Source organism: Dermacentor albipictus, chromosome 8, assembly GCF_038994185.2.
Source record: "Dermacentor albipictus isolate Rhodes 1998 colony chromosome 8, USDA_Dalb.pri_finalv2, whole genome shotgun sequence".
In the NCBI taxonomy this organism is placed as follows: Eukaryota; Metazoa; Arthropoda; class Arachnida; order Ixodida; family Ixodidae; genus Dermacentor; species Dermacentor albipictus.
In genome coordinates this window covers 114646674-114667775 of record NC_091828.1, presented here as the reverse complement: position 1 = coordinate 114667775, position 21102 = coordinate 114646674, and the positions used below count along the sequence as shown (strand labels likewise).

The 21102-nt window shown below is 49.1% G+C and overlaps 1 protein-coding gene across 9 annotated transcripts in view; it reads left to right on the top strand.

The window, feature by feature from the left end:
- gw (trinucleotide repeat containing adaptor protein gawky) overlaps positions 1-21102 on the top strand; it is a 49851-nt gene that overhangs the window by 6984 nt on the left and 21765 nt on the right. For 2 of the 9 annotated variants that reach the window (XM_065454190.2, XM_065454191.2), the window contains exons 3-9: positions 428-545; positions 632-783; positions 1802-1867; positions 6723-7226; positions 9281-9454; positions 14903-15454; positions 16878-17162. In XM_065454190.2, coding sequence (XP_065310262.1) covers positions 428-545; positions 632-783; positions 1802-1867; positions 6723-7226; positions 9281-9454; positions 14903-15454; positions 16878-17162 — 1851 coding nt within the window. The remainder of the gene's footprint in view (positions 1-427; positions 546-631; positions 784-1801; positions 1868-6722; positions 7227-9280; positions 9455-14902; positions 15455-16877; positions 17163-21102) is intronic. The other 7 variants (XM_065454193.2, XM_065454192.2, XM_070524214.1 and 4 more) reach the window with 7 other exon arrangements.

The window sequence follows — 21102 nt, the reverse complement described above, 5'->3', positions numbered from 1 at the left end:
CAAATCTTCAGGTTGGCAAGTATGCATGTGCAATTAAACTTCTTTTTCGAGCCACTAATCTGGTGTTCATGATTATTTATTACGTACATGTAGTTCCATGACGAAATCTTTTTAGCCCCATCAATGTTGTTGCATTGGAATCAACTGTACTTGTCTATGTTATTCAGAGGAAATATAAGGTAAGCATATTCTGCAAAAAACGCTGGTGGCAAAAGAGCTGCAAGGCTATCGGTTGCTCTTCTGGTGAAACACGTCACACATACACACATACACACCTTGTTTCACCCTAACAAGTAACAGCTGGCACACGCACTTTTTCCTTTTGCCGAGGCAGTTTATTCCTGGTCCTGCATCACCCGAGACTATTTTTGGTTGTGTCTGATTCTTCACTTTAAATAATCTTGACGTGGTACCCTTTGTGCGACAGACTTGGGATACGCGGCCAGGCTCAGATTCGCGAGAGGCCGGGAACGTGTCGGCGGCATGGTCGTCTGGCACAGCCTTGGCGCAGAATTCCTGCCGGAACCCCTGTGAAAGGGGCATGGGTGCGTACTCCCTCTCCTCCTCCTCCTCTTCTGCGTTCTTTTATCGTTTTTCGTATTCACTGATGGACGTTTTTGTGTCGTTGCAGGTGGGGAAGACATGGTATGGACTGGGGATGAAGCATCTGTGATACACCGCTCAAGCAGCCTGGGGGGCCAGTGTGCTTCCACAGGGCCCAGCAATAGTCAGCCGGGCCCTCGACACAATAGGGGCACCTCTGCAGCCTCCTCATCCTCCTGGGTCAGTGTTCCTCTGCCGAATTTTGCGTATGCGGCATGCGCGGACCATCCGCTGTTGAAGGGAACACGTCCGAATTTGGCCATCATCACGGTAGATGTTCCGTTAAAATGCCCCGGGCCTAATTTAGCCAACACATGGTGTCGGCCACTTTCCAGTGGAGTGTGAAGAAATGTTAGGTGTTCCCTTCGACGGTGGACTATACCGCAGCCCCTGCCGATTTCCCCATGCATCAAGAAACCTTTCCCTGCCCTGCTTGTGCTTTTTGTCTGGGGTTGCTTGCGCCCTATCTGTGGGAGCAGAGTTGCTTGAAAGTTCGCAATATGTGCCTCGAAGCATCCCAAAGTTGTACAACAATTCAGCCCCTTTGTAATGTCCCTGTAGACACATTAGGTAAGGTAGACTAAAGTAGATGGTGTGCAAAATTCCGTAAGCAGGCTTTCCCGCACCAACGTTCCGCTAGGAGCACCGTTAAAGCTGAGACTCGTTTTGAAAGCTTGGATGCTGCGAGTAGAGAATGTAGTGATCTTGCCCGGCTGTTCTAGCCTGCGATGTGCCTATTTGGTTAGGTCAGACTAGGTGTGAGAAGTGCGCATTTTGCTTATCATCGAAAGACGGTCTGGCCCGAAGCGCAAAGCTGGCGCGAAGCCTTGCCGCTGTGAATCTTGGCTGGAGGGGATGCTAGCTGGAGAGGATCCCGAGCTTTGCAGTTTTTTTATTCCAAAGGTCATGGCAGCCACACATTTGTAAAGTTGTATTGCAAGGAAAAAAAAGGAAGGGTTTTGTAGTTGTATATTGGTTTGGTGAAAGCTGATGGTGGCAAACACTAATTCAGAGATGATCGCTACAGCCCTGGGCTATGCCTTTGCATGTGGTCCTTTCAATGATATGTATCGTATATTTATTCCCTGGTGCAGCTAAATGTGCAGTGTAAGAGTTTTCTTCTATTGGTATACGCGGAGAGGTGTACGTTATTTGCACGAGATCATTCTGTAGTTAACAAGGTATGTCCCATTTACAGGCTGTCCACCGCCAGGGAAACCCTGGAAAACCTGGAGTTGTCAGGGAAATTGGCAGTTCCGGAAAAGTAGGTGGAAAGACTTAATTTGGTGTCCCTGTTCTGAAACCGAAAAATCTGGCCGTGGGATTTACATTCATGATAATAATAATAATTGATCCAGCATAGGGTAATGTAACAGGCCTGGTTCACAACTTGCTGGGAAGGATTGTTGTAAAATAATTGACAGGGACATTGTAGTTCAGAAAACGACCATGCCAGTTGAGTAGTAGCTGCTCTTGACAACATTCGTGGGCTGTACATTTGTGGAGGCTTTGCCTTGTAGCACGTTTGGTGCGTGGGAAAAAGTACGCAACTCTACTCCTTGTAAGAACATTTAAAAGGGGCTCTGGTCTTGATTGATTTACTTGTATGAAATTTGAAATGTTGCCAGCTGTTGTGCTAGCTTCACCACAAACAATCAGTTGCTCTAGATTAAACAATGATGTGGGCTGATACGAAGTGTTCCGAAAAGTGCTTTGTTGCCAAAGCACTTTTCTCAAACGTGCGTTAACACTGCTTTCCCATTAGGCGCCTTATTTTGCAATATAAGTATGACCATAAATGTGGCCATACAAGTTAAGGGGGGAGGCTACACTTGAAATACAACTTTTTTATTTGTGGACAGATCTGAACGAAATTTTCACACATTGTGTATTTTAATATGCAGATTCTAAAAATATAATTAATTTTGCCACAGTATAAGTAGTTTCTGATATATTCTAAAAGCATTGTATAAGCTGAGTCCTTTGTTTGGAGGAAAATTAGCATCTAAACAGAAAACCTTAACACAGTAATTTGAGTATAAAGTCTATCTAGGATGTTCAGGGAGTGCCATAAGGTATTATTCAATGTTCTAGGCTAATCTGAGCAAGAGTTAGAGCTCATCAAAGTTGTGAGAAAAAACTGCCATTTTGACATGTCAAGCATGTGACCCATTTCAAAAACTTTTTGAGAAGAGTGCTGCTTTGAAAAGGTGCATATTGCTTACTGCATACATTTATCTTTCTGGCAAAAAAAAAATTACGTTGGTAGCTGAAATAGGACAGAAGCTATTTTACCTCCAAAATTGGAAGTCTGTCGGAATTGTTGTTTTGAGAAATCAAGGAAAAACATTCTGCAACATCTTTATTGAGAACATACCAATAAAATCTCAAGGAAATTCACCAGGGGCATAATCTGGATACATCCTATCTTTTTGCCGCTTTTTGGCCAGCTTCCTTGCGCTCAAACAGGCTTCTCGCTTCTTGCTGGAGTTAGCACTTCGACATGCTTCGACGGTCTGGCGCTCCGGACGTTTTCCGGCGTTCGCTGCGCGCTCGCTACTTTCTTCAGTCGTGAAGGAAACGGTGCGTGCACGATCTGTGCCAACACGCGTGGCGTGGGCGGACGAAGAGTTGACGCTAGACGCGCCAGTTTGCAGCTCGGAACTCGATCCGGTAGAATGTCCAGGCAGACCAGCTACCGGCAACTCCGCGAGTATGACAGGCCTAGCCGCCTTCCGTCGCACATTGCACAGCCGCTTTACGCGTAGCAGCCTTGAGACGACAATCTTTTTCAGCCACCCGGGCAACGAAATGAGCATCTTATCAAACGTCGCGAAGCAAGCGGCTGAACAAACGTAGACAGCGGCGCGATGAAACCAGAGATAAACAAACGTAGCGAGACGCGAGAGCGGTCGAGCGCGCGCCGACGAGCACCGGACCAATAGGAGCGAGGCGCGCGGGGGTGTGCGCGCTTTGGCCAATCGGCGGCACGGACGCATCCTCCAGAAATGACGCGATAGCGTCGGTTTCCCTTCACCGACGCCATTTTGAACTGGTGCAAAATGCGCACAAAGAAAACAGCTTCAAAACAAGCGCAAGATGGCGGCCATCGGCCACCGCGTTCGCGAATGGTGACGGCGCGAAGTTTGAACATTTTTGACCAAATTTTGCTGATTTCGCGTTCACCCTGGCCCCTTTAAGCGCGATTTTTTATTATTTTCCGATGAAATTTAGCTTCTAGATTTCGTGGAGGGATTCTTGAATGTATAAACCTAGCGAAAATGCACTTTTCCGAAAATTGACTTTTTTGTGATTTTTTGCCGTTTCAAGACCCGCGTCCCCCCTTAAGCCTGTACACCCCGTGGCACTGTGATGTCGGTGTAGTGTATGTGGTTGTCTCAAACGGAGGGGGACTGTCTTGAGGATGAGTGACATGCATGCATGGTTAAAGATGTGACTGTTTGGTTTCCCGCTTTCTGTAGCTCCGTATCAAATCAATGTTGTCGATGCTAAGCACTACGTGGTAACTGTAGTGGGGTCTTAGGGTAGCGCATTCCTCAATCCCCACACTGTTTGTAGACAGTTGTGGTTAAAACAGCTTTAGTTATCTTAATTAATTTATCACTGCATTCATGGCGGTATTCTGCGGCATGTAGAAGCTCTGACTATGGAACACAGTTGAACCTCGACATAACCAAGTTGTACTTGTAGCAAAAAGCTTTGTTAAATTGCAAATTTCGTTAATTCACTTATAAATCGCTTATAAAATAATAGTAATCACTTGTAAAAAGATCCCAAAGAAGGTTATGCTATAGTAGCATGGTTGTGCATGCCAGTGCGTGCGGATCATGCCGAGAGCAGGGCATCAATGTGGCTCACGGTGTATGAGATTGGCATGTTGCTCCATGCAGCGCTGTAATGCAGCGCTGCATGGAGCCATGGCTCCATGCAGCGGTGAGCTGCGGTGAGTGCGGTAAGTGCGGTGAGGTGAGTGCGGTAAGTGCGGTGAGCCATGGCTTACGCCATGGCTCACCGCACTTAGTGCCTGCTGCCGTCATCAGACTGCATCCTCCAATTAAAAACAGAAGTGCAAAACAATACCTATACAGTTGACTCTCATTACATTGGACCCTGATGGTCCGACAAAAAATGGCTGTTTTATCCAAAGTCCGTAATATCCGAAATGCCTCACTTCCGAAACTTTGGTCGCTCCGTGTTACAACGTTACTCCAAAAAGTTAATAACTAGTCCATTGTAGCGCAGCCCGTTACTTCGTTAGATCGTGAAAGAAAATGCGCAGTTTCCAATGGAACTAAGATTGGCAAAAAAAAAAAAAATTGTTTGTTATGCCAAGAAATTCGTAAAGGGGCCCTGAACCATTTTTTAGCAAAGTGGAGAAATGCATTTGAAGTGAGAATTGGCTATTTCAGAAATACTTTGCTCCAAAAAGTGCTTCAATGTGTTCAGCAGAAGCGGAGTTATCGGCAATCAAACCCTGCCTCGGCTGCGCTCCTGTTCCTTCTCCAACGCCTTGCACTGCGCAGGCTACGACACAGTGGGGCATGCCCACAATGCTGTCACTGCGGTGCACAGTTCAAATTTTATTGTTATGTTAGCATAGCTGTCGCGACTTCTGCTTTAGGCGCCTACAACGAACTAAGCATGAGCCAACTGTGGTTGCCCTCGGGGAGCTGCAGTGTCTTTAGCCAGTGGACTCGTGGCAGCACCCCGCAGCGGCCGTGGTGTCTGCGCCATGCAGCCGGCTGCAGCCTAATGTCAGCTATCGGCCAATAGCAGCTGTCTAAAGGAAAGCCGAAATAAAGCATCCAGAAGAGAGTGAGAACAAGGCCTTCTGTTGGAAAGAGAGTGTTTCAGAGAAAGGGGACTTCACAGTCTGCTTGCGAGCTCCATGCACCACGCATTACAGCAAAACTTGGCTGAGATATTCGCAGCGGCATATACAGTCGAACCTCGATATATCGAACAGCGCGGTGATCGCAAAATAGTTCGATATAGCCAGAATTCGATATATAAAATCACGTAGAAAACGCGTCAAAAACTAGCACAAATCAATCAATGAACCAATCGTGGCGCAATAGATACTCACATAAAGCTTCAAACATAGTAGTATTTATTTCGTTCGCTGAAACTACTGAAGCAGCGTAGCCTGCTTCATATTGGCAACCGCGTGCTTGACCACGGCGTCCTCAACATAGTCCAAACGGTCCACAAGAGACGGTCCAGTGCCTTCTATTGCGCCGCAGTAGCGGCGTACAACGGCCAAAGCAGCTACAGCCTCAGTTGCAGTCGGGAGCGGGGCAACATCAGCGCTTGCTGGATCAGCCTCGGCAGCGTCTTCGTTTGGCCGCTCAGCAGTCGCTTCTGCCGCGATCTCCACGTCTGTTAACTCCGCCACTGTTCCGGTGCTGTCGTCACCGCCAACGAAGACCTCAATGCACATGCTGTGTGGCTCAGCACCGACAAAGCGCTCCAACTGGCTCCACGGCCGCCTCGATCACGCGCGCACGGCGGGGGCGCGGGCGCGCGTGATTGAGGCGGCCGGGCTGGCTCACGGCCGGGGAGCGCGCGCTTTAGAGAAGCGCGCGCTCCCCTCGAGACCAGCCCAGACCGGCCGTAGCTGGCTCCAAGCCGCCGCGTGTGTACGCCGCTACGTTCAAATGGCGCCCTCGGCGCAACCGATGTGGGAGCTGTCGTACGCAGCAGTCTGGAACGCCCATCGCGCCGCCGCTATTTTGGAGAGTGTTGCGGGAAAGCTCGCCTCCTGTGAACAGAGCGCACTTGGTCTGGGGCGGCGGAGTTCGATATATCCATTTTACATCCGGCCCCGTTCGAAATAAAAAATTAAAAATGCATGCGATTTTCCATGTGATATAGAAAGTGTTCGATATACGCAATAATTCGATATATCCGTGTTCGATATATCGAGGTTTGACTGTACTACCTGCAGTCTGTGTTATTTCACTAAGCCCGAGCGGTGGTTCAGCGCCCCTTTAAATCGAGGTTTGTTATATCGGCAGTTTAACTGTATTGAGAAAGAGCATAGACTTAATCATTAGTGTGTGTGTGTAATGTTTGCTTATTCTTTCTCTGCCGCACAGCCCTCCAACGACAGCACCTCCGAAGGTGCAGACCAGTTACTGGGCGCTGTTGGGGGATCTGAGGAGGCAACGTCGCAACCCTCGTCGCATCCGCCACAATCGTCGCGCAACTGTCGGCCTCCACGCCTCGGCCTGCTGGGCGGAGGCGAAAGCTCGCTCAACAACGGCGCCGCTGCCCCAGCCACAGGCTGGGGTGCGCCGCCGCCTGGACCCCAGGGGGGCTGGGGTTCCGGGGCAGCCCAGTGGGGCGGTGCTGCAAGCACGCGTGGGCCCGAATACGCTACCGGTGGGCCAAATGCTGGTGGGGACGCAGGTGGTGCAAGCTCCCCAACCAAGCCGACAGCAGCAGCGGCAGCAGCAAGCAACTGGGGTCAGGGCACCGCCACCAAGGGTGCCGAAGCATCGGACCCCAAGAGCACCACAGTGGCCACACGCAACGTCTTGGAAGAGCCGATGTCGGAACTGCGACGGATGGCGGCTTTCAGCGAGGGTTGGGGCCAGTCGGTGAGAAACACTTTTCAGCTTCTTTCGATAATGTGCATGCTTGCCAGAAGCTTTGCTTCCTGAAGTAGAAGAGAGGAGGGAAAAGGGGAGATAAGAAATTTGAGAACGCTATTGACCAGGCTTGTACAAAAGAAATCAAAAGGCATACAGCTGATTATGGGGTTTTTGGATGCGTAAAATCACATGGGGAAATCACATCTACAGCAATCCCTATTGTATGCTGCGGTGTCTGGTAGGACAAGCAGCATACGATTCCTAGCAGCACGGCGCTAGGAAAAGTCTCTTCGGCTGCGCTGCTTGCTCTAGCGATAACCAGTAGGCCCACTCGCAAGAGCTCGGGCAGTCTTCTTCGGCTTGGGCCTCCGATAAGTGCTGCTCAGTGTGTTAAGATTGTGCACGAGCAGTAGGCACCGCTTTTCAGCTTAGCTTCGGGAAAGGGATCTACAGGATGTATGCCCTCGCCTTGCGTGCCTTAGGCAAGCTCAAGTCCGAGAGCTTAACAAAGGGGGCTGACGGACGAGGGGGAAACGTACGTATCCGGTGCTTTCCAGGAGCGTTCTTGCACTCGCTCTCCCGACAGCGGGGACCACCACCAACAGTTGGGGCGAGTGGAAAGGGAGAGGAGTAGGTAGGGCAGAACAGGTGAAAGCCCGCACAAAGGTGCTGGGGCATACCTCAGTCCCAAAGTATGTGATGCAGCTTGTTGGATGTGGCTGTTGGTCACATTTAGCTGTATGTGACCACATGGCATGATGTACCCGATAGAGCTTGCCGGAAGCATCATTGCAGCTTGTACAATTAGTTGCAAGCTTGATCTCGGGCGGAATTGTACCGCATGCCTTCTGCTTTACCAATATGGCCGTTGACCTTGGCTTTCTCGAAATTTCGTTCCTGTAGTGACAAGTGTTGTATTCTTGCGTGAGCCTGGAAAATTTCTCTCTTCTTAACGAGAGGATAGCTGTAGCCTTTGTATTTACTAGATTGTAAAGCGCACCCGTTTTCCGTGACAAAAAAGAAGAATGCCCTCGACTCTAACGCGCACCCGTTTGCCGTGACCTAAAAAAAGAAAAGTCCTTTACAGTACTGCGCACCTAATTATTTCATACAGAAATAGAACTTCCTCTCATTTGGAAAAACAAAGATTTACTCCCAATGCACTAAAGTTGTGATTAATAAAAAAAGTCCCAGTTTTGCCCAAAAAGCAAAGCATCGATTGTGACAGCAAATTAGTAGGCAGCTATACTAAAAGTAAGGATAGTAGTTTTATAGGCCTCATAAACGTTTGGACTTTTGCTTCCTAACTAAATTAACAAGCATGGTGCCACGCGCGCAGATGCAAACGCGAACTTGTCTCACTCAATGACCGGAAACATTTTATGAGAATGCTGGAGTGAGGAGGTGCGGTAGCAGAAGTGATCGAATTGGCCTTTGCCTCTTGTTTCAATGTGAACTAAGCGGTGAGAAAACAACGCAGTGTGCCTAGGTGCATAGACAGTCTCCACATCGCAGATCACTTTCAAGTTAGGGGCCCCACGGCCGTGCCTACGTAGCACGCGCCAGTCCCGCACGCAAGTTTCTAGAGCCTGTGATGCGGCCCGATTTCCGCCCGTCTCAGCGCACACGGTCACTTTCCTTTTAATTGCGGCATCATGATGAACACTCGGCGTGTCTTCGCAGTCGGCACTTCCATGCTGATAGAGCAAGAGCAAAAGCAGAAAACGGGAAGACGGTGGACTAACCTAAGCATAGGTACTACAGCACGTGGAGGAAGCTACGGCAGCTAGGCTCGAAGTGCATTTGAGGTGGCCATTTTGAAATGGTGATGTGGTAACACAGATTTAGGCTCATACTCAATTTTAATGTGCACACCATTTTTTGGACCCGTTTTTGTGGGAAGAAAGTGCGCGATAGATTCGAGTAAATACAGTACTTCCTTCATTTATAAAGGAATAGTACGCTGAGAGAGCATCTTTCTACCCCGCATGGTGAACCTTGGTTTACATTTGTTCATGGTCTTGATGTGAGCTGGGAACACCGGTTTGTTGTCTCTGCAGCCTATAAACCAAGACACGCCCTGGGATGTGCCGATGTCGCCAGGGACCAAAGAGCCACCCACAGGGGCACCTTGGAGGGCACCCGTCAACAACGGCACCGAGGTCTGGGAGAACAACATGCGTAGTGCAAGAGCCGGTGGCAACAAGCAGCCCAACCCACCTCAGTCAGCACAGGTAAGAAGGCAAATAATGGCATTGAATGCTATTGAATGGCATTGTGTCATCATCAAATTGAATGGGCAAAAGTTGCAGGTAACACTTACGTATGTGTGTATCAAATGAGTTTAGTATTCGATTAGAAATCTGGGTATTTGAAGATTTTCAAACATTCTATTAAACACGAATATTCAAACCAAACCAATTATATTGCTGGCTGTGTGGGAGCAAACGCACACACAAAAAAGGGGGGCTGTTGCAGTGCACATATGGCCGCCCCGAAGAAGCCCTGTTGCAGTGTTTACAGTTGAACCTCACAATAACGAAATCGGCGGGGTAACACGGGAAAAAAAGAAAAAAGAAACGCAAGAATTTCGTTGTTACAAAACGAGACAGCACAGATAAGTAATGCGCCACAGAAGGAAACTTTACTGTCAAAATTCCGTTAACCCACGTTGGCAAGCTTTGATCGAGGATATGGAACCGCATTGCTACCAGCACGAAGTGCATCGCATGCGTCCATCAGCAGTGGCAGAACTGCGGCGGAGGAGTATTCTTGGTCAGTTGCTTTTGGAATACGATCACATTGGCAAGATTTCGTGTAACTCTGCACTGGACGCACCGCAGCAGTGCTCCACACACGCAGCGTCATTTCTCCAGTGTACGCTGTTGCCCGTAGTAGTGATCGTGATCTTACCTCATATACCTGAAGGCAGTCAATCAAGATTGCAGCCCCTTTGCTCAAATCTACGTCCGGCGCCAAATCTGCACGCATTGCCTGTCAAGTGGCATCAAAACCAGCATTCTTGAAGCAAGGGATGCATACTTCCGAACGGTGGCTCAGTCACTGCCCAATCCGTGGCTCTCCATGCTGCGCATTTGAGTACATTTTGGAGCCTGCTAGTCTTGCTCGAGTAGGTAATATGCGGGGTGAATTTCCGGCAAGTTACAGAATGCATTGGTACAGAATTCATTGAATCCAATGGGCATTTGCCGAAGATGCGAAAATATTTCGTTGTTGTGGGGATTTCGTTATGACAGGTTTCGACTATTAAAATATAAGGTTTCTTTTCTTTTTTTTCCCAGAATCCTTAGCCTCGAAGTTGCCCTTCACCTAACATGTGAATTTTGCCTTTAGGTGTGGCTTCACGGCAGCATGAATTTCGCATAATACTGTGGCTTTACTGCAGCACGTGCGACAGTGCGGAAAAGCCACACTATGAGGCAATGTTTGCGCTGTTGTGAAGCCATGCCTGAAGGCGAGGTTTGCGAACTTGCACTTTACCTGTTAATAATCCTCAGCTACTCTATTTCGTCTTATATTAGCGTGCCTAAAGTTCTTTGTCCAACTACTGCACCTTTGCGTTATACAGTAGAACCTCGATGCGTTCCCGTTACCTACGTTTTCCTGGCGCCAACATTTGTAATCGAGAATACGCAATATGACCCACTAAAGTTGCGCTCATTTTCTGCTGGTTCATATGTTCCCGGAACACAGGATTTTCCAGTACCAATGTTCAATTGCCAAAACCGGTAATGCGGCATTGTAGTAAGCGGATTATTTCACTATGGAATACATACGAAAGTTCATGTTGCAGCAGCGTCTCATTGTTATACAGTCACCGACCAATAAATTGGACACCAATAATCTGGACATGCTTGGTAATTCGGACAGCTTCGCGGCACCGCCAGTGGCCCCATAGACTTAATGCGCGAAAATGACCGACATTTTGGACAGTCGCCAACCCTACATTCCATTATCCGGACTCCGTCTGTGCCTGTAGCGTAGACTGACTCTGCCGCCATTACCTCCTCTGGCAAACTCGACGAGAGATCATGTATGTCCTCAGAGATTACACGCTAGGCAGTATTCTCTGAGGCCTATCCTTGGTCGGTGCTTTATGCCTCGGAGATTTAAATGCTTTGCGTCTGAATTGTGAGGTTGCATCAGCATCGTGATCATGACATCCTGTTCCAGAACCCCTGCGCATAGCCCGCTATCACAATTTTGTTTGTTGAGTTTGCCTTCCGGACAGCGTTCTGCCATGCTGTGCTTGTTTGTTTAGTTTGTGTTCCAGACAGCGCTCAGCTGGCTCCAAGAAGTCTTTCTCGTGAAGTTATTAGACGGGCCGCATCAAATAGCACCAACGGTGCCCTAGCAGTCTGAACGAGCCTGACCCCGCAAGTGAAGAGGCTGAAGTGCCGCCTGCCACAACGACGCAAATGCAGACATCATTGATGACCTGCTAGGCTGACGTGTGCCGATTCCTGCCACCGTTGCATTTGAAGACTTGGCAGACGTCGACGTTCGCTGAATTGAATGATAACGAAATAATTGTGCAAGTTCTCCCACCATCAAACAGCAACTCTTGCACGGATGATGTGCCGTATGCTCCCATCCACGTGTGGATCTGACAAGCCTTTGCAGTCCTTCCATTGGTGTACAGCGCAACTCAACTCTGGCAGAAATACTGGCTGGAAGTGCTTTCAGCAATGCATCGACCGCTTGTTCCTTGCACAGGGGGCCTTACAGTGTAAATAAAGTGACATTTTCTTGGTAAAATTGGTAAAATTTTTTTTCAAGACATTTGATAGTTTGGACTTATTTATGTTCTCCAGGGAGTCGGAATTATTGGTCGTCGACTGTAACCGACATATTGTTAAACCCGGTATCGTTATCAAGTTCGACTGTATGTTCGCCCCATGCTGGACTCCAACGCCTGGTCGTTCGTGTGTGCAGTCATGTGAACAGTGGCTTGTTCGAACGATCGTGTTCATCCATTCCGGTGTCCTGCTCCTAGGCCTCGTGAGCCTACTTCCTGTCGTGGCTGAATAACCCCACGGTTAGCGCAACGCTTGCACCACCTCTCTTGATACGCTGCAACTGCACCAACATCCGCTGGCACTAAGCTACACAGCGAAGCCGGATTACAGGAGATGCGAGAGCCATGCTGGGAAAACATCAGGGGATGCGTAACAGTCGAGCACACCCTCCAAGGTGTGGAACGTTTTGTCAGCCTACATACTGGAGACGTGCGTAAGGGCTGTAAATTTTTTTTCAAGCTGTGAGGACCAGTTTTTAAGGTGCGGCCCATACACGCGATGCGTCAAAAAATTTTTTCTCGAGTAAAAGTAATGTACCAATTGGTGAACGAAGAGTGGTTATTGCAGTATACGACATGGCAGAGTTGCCATAATGCTCGTTCGTTCTCGCTTGCCGAGTCCTCAGACTCTGAACTGGTGCTTTGTGGCGGTGCGCACTCTCCCACAAGAAGTCATCTTCGTCGCCGTCCAAGCTGATCCCGGCGACTTTAAACCTTCAGGATACGCTGTCCGTCGACACTGAGCTCCACGCGGACAGGATCCAGATAAGTGCAATCGCAAGCACCTCTTCAGTTCTCCAGTTGGCGTCTGCTCGTGGCCGCTGCATGTTCTGCATTCCTTGTACTGCCTGCAGAAGTCAGCCTTAAAAGGCCAATTCACGCTGATGGCCACTGGTTGCAGCATGCAGCCACTGGATCAGCCATGCCTGTGCTGAGACACGGCGCATGACCATATTCGTCAAGTGACCGCAGAAGGTGTCCAAGACCAAAATTGACCGTTTAGCCAACAAGCCTTCTCTTGGCGGTTCTGCCAAACAGTTCTCACCCAGTGGAGCATGAGGTCATCGTTCAAGCCCTTTTGTTGGACTCGAACTACGAGCCTCTTGGGAAAAACTTTGTTGGGAGTTCTTTTCCTTTTCGCTGCAACGTATGGGGATTCCGCCTGTTCGCAGTAATGCAAAGCATCACTGTGCAATGTTTTTGCTCAGCACCGCCTGTCTGCACGGCAGCCATCTTCTTGCCTTCAACTTCAACTGCAGTTTTCGGGAGTCAAACCACACAGGAGTCTAGTCAGCGCTCACTATTTGGGATATTATGTAATTGTGTTTGTGGCGCTGGCCAATAACATAGTTCTGAAAGCTAAGTACCTTGTCAGTGCAGTCGCCTGGAAGCCGCTGGCTCAGCGTGGTCCTTTGCCGAAAGGATAGGCTCTTCCCCTTCAAAAAATCCAAGCTGGCACTAGCTTTGAAATCCTCATGCGGTGCACATTTTGCTCGTGCCATGGCTTGAGTCTTCATGCGCAGCATGTTCATTGTGAACGCATAGCCATTGTTTCTCACTTTCATCACATAGCAGAGCAGTTCTTCTTTGAATTCGGGAAGCTTGCATGGTTTGCCTTCAAAGCTTCTTTCCGACTACAACATCGTGGAACGCACTTCTCATCCATGTCGAATTTCGTGCTGACAGTACGCTTGTCATATGCGAGAGCAAACTCTAGCACTTCCAGCTTATACCCAGCCGTGTAGCTGTTTAGGTGCTTGCCCATCGTGCTGCCCGCATGGCCGGATGAAAACGAGCAAACATCACAAAAGAGCCAAACGCCGTGCGGAGCATGTGCAAATGGCCAAACAATGCACAAAACCAGAGTTGGTGATGTGAATGCTGACATGGATAGCACAAGTTCAATAGCGCGAGTTCGCCATGTGTTGGCGGAGCCTGGAAGCTCGCATATCCACCCCTCATTTTGAAAACGAGGTCGAGTATTTTAAATTTTTTTTTTAATATTTAAGACGTTGTTAAGAGCTACTTTCCCCATTGTTGTGTCCGCTTGTGCAAAAAAATCCCGAAGATAGTCCACTGCAAGGCCGAGGCACAGTAGAGGTGACGCAGGCTGTAAGCACGCCCCACACGTCGGCCGATCGGAAAGATCGTACAATACTAAGCCAACCTGCGGCAGAGGTGCAGTTCGCAATTAGGGGCCCACATACTGAGCTTCGTTGGTCATTCTTCTTCACAGAGTGGAAGGGCCCTGAGGTTTTTTGTTTTCCTTTTTTCTGGATACATATTTAGCAAAAACTGGGTGCGGTGGCTCGTACACGGGGGCAGCCCATACGTGCATTTATACGGTACATACCGTATTTACTCTTGATCTAGGCCGAACCCAATTCTAAGCCGACCCCCGAAAGGGTATTTACCTCGAATGTAGGCCAAACAGTAAAGATAGGACATTGTTAATAAAATGAAAGCCCCATTTATTGAATGTGAACATACCGAGCTCATGGTATGTCGCTATCTTCCTTGTCGCTGTCGTCTCCTCGTTGCAGCCGGCGCACACAAAAAGCGTTTCCCGTTTCTCCCTCCAACGATGGACATTTTTCTCATCATTGCCGAAGTCCCGGCTGGCTTGACTGTCTGACGATGCTCATGCCTATGCAGCTAGCACAACTTTTCGTTTGAAAAGAGACCCTATATGATTGTTTGAAATAAACTATCGGCCAGATTTGAATAAGTACGGTACTATACATCGTTTACGTCTTGTCGACAGATACCTTGGTTGTGCATATTTGGTACCTATCATTTTATGGGTAATTCAATATTTTAAACACGTGAAAGTGCGACTACATGTTGACGTTTGTCCGCAAAGGGTTCAAGCCAGTGCTCTCAGCAGCAGCCTTGGGGCAGCCACACCCCGACCAGCCACATTGGGGGAACCTGGGGCGAGGAGGATGAGCCGCCTCCTTCGAACATGTGGACCGGTGTGCCGACCCCGTCCCAGCAAGGTGGCCCCCGCCCCCCGCCCGAGGGCCCTCCCTCGTGGGGCGGGGAGCACCACCGAGGAGGTGGCGGTGGCGGAGGCGGAGGAGAAAAGCACTGGAGTGGTGGGCCGCCCCCTCCCCCAGGTTCCAGTTGGGGTGGGCCCGACGACCGTGACTCACAGGGCCGTGTCTGGGGTGGTGGCCGGCCGTCGCACAGCATGGACGACGGCCCCAGTGGCGCATGGGGCGGCGGGCCCAAGGGGGCCGGGCCCCCTCCCAGTGTGGGGACCTGGTCGCCCGTGGGCGGACCCAACGGCAAGCGAGAGCCGTCTGGCTGGGAGGAACCATCACCACCGCCGTCGCGTAGGCCAGTGACCAACTATGATGACGGCACTGCCCTTTGGGGCAACCCTACGCGACAGGGCAAGGTGGGTTCTGCGGTGGGTGCTGTTACTCGTACCTCTCGTTGGAACAAACATAGATTAAAGAGAACTGGAAGCAACATTCCTAATTGGCTGTTTTCATCAAAACACCTGTATGGGTGTGTTAGAGAACTGCTGGTTGAGTGAATGTTTGCACTGTTATCAGATTTGCTGGCCCATGTCAAGGGAATGGTGTCTCTGAACGTGTGCATGCCCTGCTTTCCGAGGGCTGTGGGTGCTGCGGTGGGGGCTGCTACTTGTGGCTCTCGTTGGAACAAACATAGACAAAAAGAAACTCAAAGCAACGTTCCTAATCGGCTGTTTTCACCAAAACACCTGTATGGGTGTGTTAGAGAACTGCTAGTTGAGTGAATGGTTGCATCGCTATCCGATTTGCTGACATATGTCGAGGGAATCGTGCCTCTGAACGTGTGCATGCCCTGCTTTCCAAGAGCTGTGGGTGCTGCATGGTGGTTTCTGCGGTGGTGGCTGTTACTCGTACCTCTCGTTGGAACAAACATAGATTAAAGAGAACTGGAAGCAACGTTCCTAATTGGCTGTTTTCATCAAAACACCTGTATGGGTGTGTTAGAGAACTGCTGGTTGAGTGAATGTTTGCACTGTTATCAGATTTGCTGACCCATGTCAAGGGAATGGTGTCTCTGAACGTGTGCATGCCCTGCTTTCCGAGGGCTGTGGGTTCTGCGGTGGGGGCTGCTACTTGTGCCTCTCGTTGGAACAAACGTAGACAAAAAGAAACTCAAAGCAATGTTCCTAATCGGCTTAGAGAACTGCTGGTTGAGTGAATGGTTGCATCGCTATCCGATTTGCTGACATATGTCGAGGGAATGGCGCCTCTGAACGTGTGCATGCCCTGCTTTCCGAGAGCTGTGGGTGCTGCATGGTGGTTTCTGCGGTGGTGGCTGTTACTCGTACCTCTCGTTGGAACAAACATAGATTAAAGAGAACTGAAAGCAATGTTCCTGATTGGCTGTTTTCACCAAAACACCTGTATTGGTGTGTTAGAGAACTGCTGGTGGAGTGATTGGTTGCACCGTTATCCGGTTTGCTGACCCATGTCAAGGGAATGGTGTCTCTGAACATGTGCATGCTCTGCTTTCTGAGCCCTGTACTCTTGGTGATCTTGCTAGCAACTTGAGTTGACTTGAAAGAGAGAGCGAAGGTTAGGGCGTGTTGGTATTCCATAACTGAGGTTTTTTAGTGCACGAAAAGGGACGCTAAATAACCTCAGTTATGGAATACCAACACGCCCAAACCTACACTCTTTCAGCGTCCCTTTTGGTGCGCTAAAAAACCTCAATTGTGGTTTTCTCTAATTGAGAAAGTGTCCCATTTGGTTGTGCATTGTGGTTGATGGCACGTAGAGTGTCTGTTATAATGGTGCCACAACAGCAAGGTAAGAGCGTCGTTACGCCTTCAGGTGTCACACTGGAAGGACATGCCTTCGGTGAAGTCTATCTGCAGTGGAGGTGGTGCTCCACCGGGCATGCTGCGGATGCCAAAGGAAGGAGTGTGGGGCGGCGGAGGCAACAAGGGCCCTCGGGGAGGCAATGGCGCCAACTGGGGAGACTCCAGCTGGGAGGATCATAACAAGGGCGCCTGGGGCAATGCCCCTCCTGACCAGGCGTACTGGGCCTCCAAGCCCAAGCCTTCGTGGGCTGACGGGCAAATCGACACCTCCACCTGGGGTGGGCCTGCTAAACAGGTGCGCACTCCTCAGCCGTCAATCTGCCTCGAGCTTGCCGCGCAGGGGCGTCTGCGTCAGCAGGTGTTTAGTGTGGTACCACGGTGTGTGACAAACAACTGTGTTTTGCGATACCACATACCCGAGCACACGAGGGTTGCAGCCTCCCGCGTTTGTGTGCGGCTTAGCCTTGTTCGGGGAAAAGGGGATCCTGGGGCTTGAACCGATGCTCTGTGCTCGGACCATGGCTGAGGCAACATGCCCATTTGGACACCGCTTCGTCTAGACGGTACCGTCGAACCCATTTATAGCAACGTCGATTTTAACAATATACCGTATTTACTCGAATCTAGGCTGACCCTGATTCTAAGCCGACCCCCTAAAGTCCGAAGCCAACAGAAAAAAAGTATATATATTTACCTCGAATGTATGTCGAACAAAAAAGCGAGGACAGCGTTCGCAAAATGCAAACAGCATTTATTCAATCTGAACGTGAAGAGCTCATTCAACGTCGTCGTCGCTGCTAGACTCGTTGCTGTGTTCCTTGTCACTGTCCCCTTCAAACAGTGCACTATCTTCGGTACCGTCAAGCGCATTAGATATGCTGCACTTTTTAAAGGCGCGCACGATCAAAGTACCTGGGATGTTGTCCCACGCTGCAGCTACCCAGCCCGCCAGCTGCGATGGCGATGCACGTTTGATGCGGCCCGTTGCCGTTAGCATGTAGTCTTTGTCAGTCAACCAGCCCGTGTAATATTTCTGCAGACGATCCTTGAAAGGTTTGTTGATGCAGACATCAAGTGGCTGCAACTGGCCCGTCATGCCGCCTGGTATGACAGCGAGGTCCGTGTTCGCTTGGGCGAGCGCTGCCTTCACGTTGTCGGTCAAGTGCTCGCGGTAAGAGTTGACGACAAGGAGTGAGTTCTTTGTCGAAAGGGCTCCTGGATGCCGTCGCCACACAATCTTGACCCACTCTTCCACCATCGCACCCATCATCCACCTTTTCTCATTTGCCCGCACAATGACATTTCTTGAGAAAGTTTCTCGAGCAGGCAGTGTCTTCCTTTTAAATATCAAATAAGGAGGGAGTTTATGTCCATCAGTTGTGCGCTGCTTCTCGTAGCCTGCAGAGCGCACCTTCACCTCCTTGGCGCCTTTTTCATTCACGGTGTACACCACTGGCATATCAAAATACACAGCCGTCTGGTCGGTGTTGCCGATTTGCCCAAGGTTGTGGACTGCCGCTTCTCTCTTTTGCAGCAGGTAGCGCTGAAAAGCTATCAGTTTTTAAATTGCTTGGCAGCTTCTGGTTGGCGGAAGTGCGACGTCGGATGCTGAAGCCAAAGCGCTTCATGAATTTCTGAAGCCAGCCCCAGCTGGCTTTGAAATCCTTTGGCGTTAGGCCTCGCTCCATCGAAAGTTCCCTAGCTTTCGCTTGGACTACTTCTGTTGTCACTGGAAGGGCAGCTGCTCTCTGCGTCCGAACAAAGTCGGCCAAAACTGTCTCCACTTCGTGGTGACGGCCTTTCTTTGGTCCGCTAAATGCCATCCTCATTGCTGCTGTCGTTGTCCCCTCCAACGACGGACGGTTTTCACGTCGACGCCGAAGTCCTGCCTGGCTTGAAGGTTCGATGATGCCTTTGCGCCTATCACAACTTTTCGCCTGAAAGCGGCACGGTAGTGGCATCTCCTGCTTGCTGCCATTGCGATAACATCATGCCGTACACCGATACGGTAGACACGACGGAGGTCAAAATGGCCACCTCGCTTGTGTACGGTTGGCTGCTGGCACCGCGAGTAGCGGCTGCGATACTGACTTTTCTAGATGGCGCTAGCTATGCACCATATTTAGCAGTTTGCATGAAAAACTGGCGCGTTGAATGTTCATCCTCTCGCACTTTTGTAACATCGGGTGTACCACAGGGATCGGTACTGGGACCCCTCCTTTTCCTCATTTACATAAACGACCTTCCTAAATGCATTTCCCATTCATCTATCAGGCTTTTCGCAGATGACTGCGTCATTTATCGCAAAATAACTAACCACACTGATACTGATAGGCTTCAAGACGATCTTAGAAGCATATCCAACTGGTGCGATAAATGGCTCATGCGACTAAACGTTAATAAATGTAAAACAATGCATGTATCAAGCCGCACTAACACTGACAATACGCGTGTTTACTTACTTCACGATACTTTTCTTGAATCCGTCAACTCGTACAAATACCTAGGTGTCCATATTTCACGTAACTCCACGCACATCAAACACGTCACTAATAACGCTAACCGGGTTCTTGGATACTTGCGTCGAAATTTCTCTGCTGCGCCTATGCCGTTAAAGCTTACCCTCTACAAAACATTAGTGCGACCAAAGCTAGAATATGCATCCACCGTATGGGATCCCCATCAACTCACACTGATAAACACTCTAGAATCCATCCAGAATCGCGCAGCACGTTTTATCTAACTATTCCCGTTACGCCAGCATTACTTCCATGAAAAACACACTTACATTGCCGGAGCTTTCCTTGCGCCGTAAATGTTTTAGACTGTGTCTTTTCCACAGGCTGTATCACCACAACCCACTATTAAAGGATCATCTTATTACTCGCCCTTCATACATTTCATCCCGTTTCGATCACATGTTTAAAGTTGGTGTTCCATATTTTAGAACAAAGATGTGTCATGGTTTTTATTCCTAAAACCAGCGCCGACTGGAACGACCTTCCTCCCTCCATCGCTGCCATTTCTGACGTTGGCAACTTCAAAACTGCTGCATTTTCTGCCGTTTTGTAATACCTATTATTGTATAATGATGTACTTTTTTTGTTCACTTACCACTCCTTTCTGTAATGCCTTCGGGCCAGGAAAGTATCCGAAATAAATAAATAAATAAATCCTCAAATCTAAGCCAACCCTAGAGTTTGGAATATGATTATTTGAAAAAAAACTATCGGCCTAGATTCGAATAAATACGGGATCAGCAGGGCATCTACTAAGCGGGAAAACCGGAAATTCTCAGGGATTTTGAATAGTCTGGAAATACTCAGAGAAAATTTGTGCTTCTATCAGGGAAAATTAGCTGTAATATTATGGAAAGGGGACGGAAGTCGCGGTAATGCTGCCTCGCTTAACGGAGAGGGATAGTAAGGAATCGTCTTTTGACGCCGTGTCGTCGGCTGGAGGAGTTTACAGTCAATGGCCGACTTTCCGGACACCCAACGGCTCCGCGGCACCATCACGTACCCTGTAGAGTCAATGTCTAAGAACGTCTGAAATTTCGGACGCAAGAGCCCTTTGCCGTCCAGAAGAATGCAGACACAAAGAAGTGCTTATTTGCCAATTGAGGATAGGGCACACCCACGCGACTCACTCTCACCTACTCACTGTAAGTGATCCTCCAACATGTAGTAGATGGGGTGATAGTCTCGCAGTTAGCCACGTTCTTATTCAGGGCCCTGAAATAGAAAGAGAGAGGAAAAAGTAATTCCCTGTATCGAGGGCACGTACCCCTCCACCGAGCATTTTTTCTTGGCAGTAAGCCTTTTCTAACTTTTCTTACAGAAACACACACATTAAAGATCATTTGGCCAGGTTATTTGTAGCACTACCTTTCCCTTAGAGGTTGCAGCTGCAATGCAAGCATATCTGTGGAGCATGTATGTGCCTCTGGGCCTTTGTATCCAAGGGCTCTGTTGAGGCACCAGTGCTAGTCAAAGCTTAGTCAGCTTAGTCAAAGCTGCAAAGATTTTATGATCATAGCACACACCACTAATCATTTCCATTGTTATAGTACGCTTATACTACAGACTAATTACACAGAATGTACAGACCTATTTTAGGCCCCTTTACAGCCATGTTTCATTCTTTGTTGCCATCATTCTTACATATTGTGTTTGGCGCTCTTTGGCCAGAACTGGCCCTTGCGCCATTAAAATCCATTACTCAATCAATCTGCC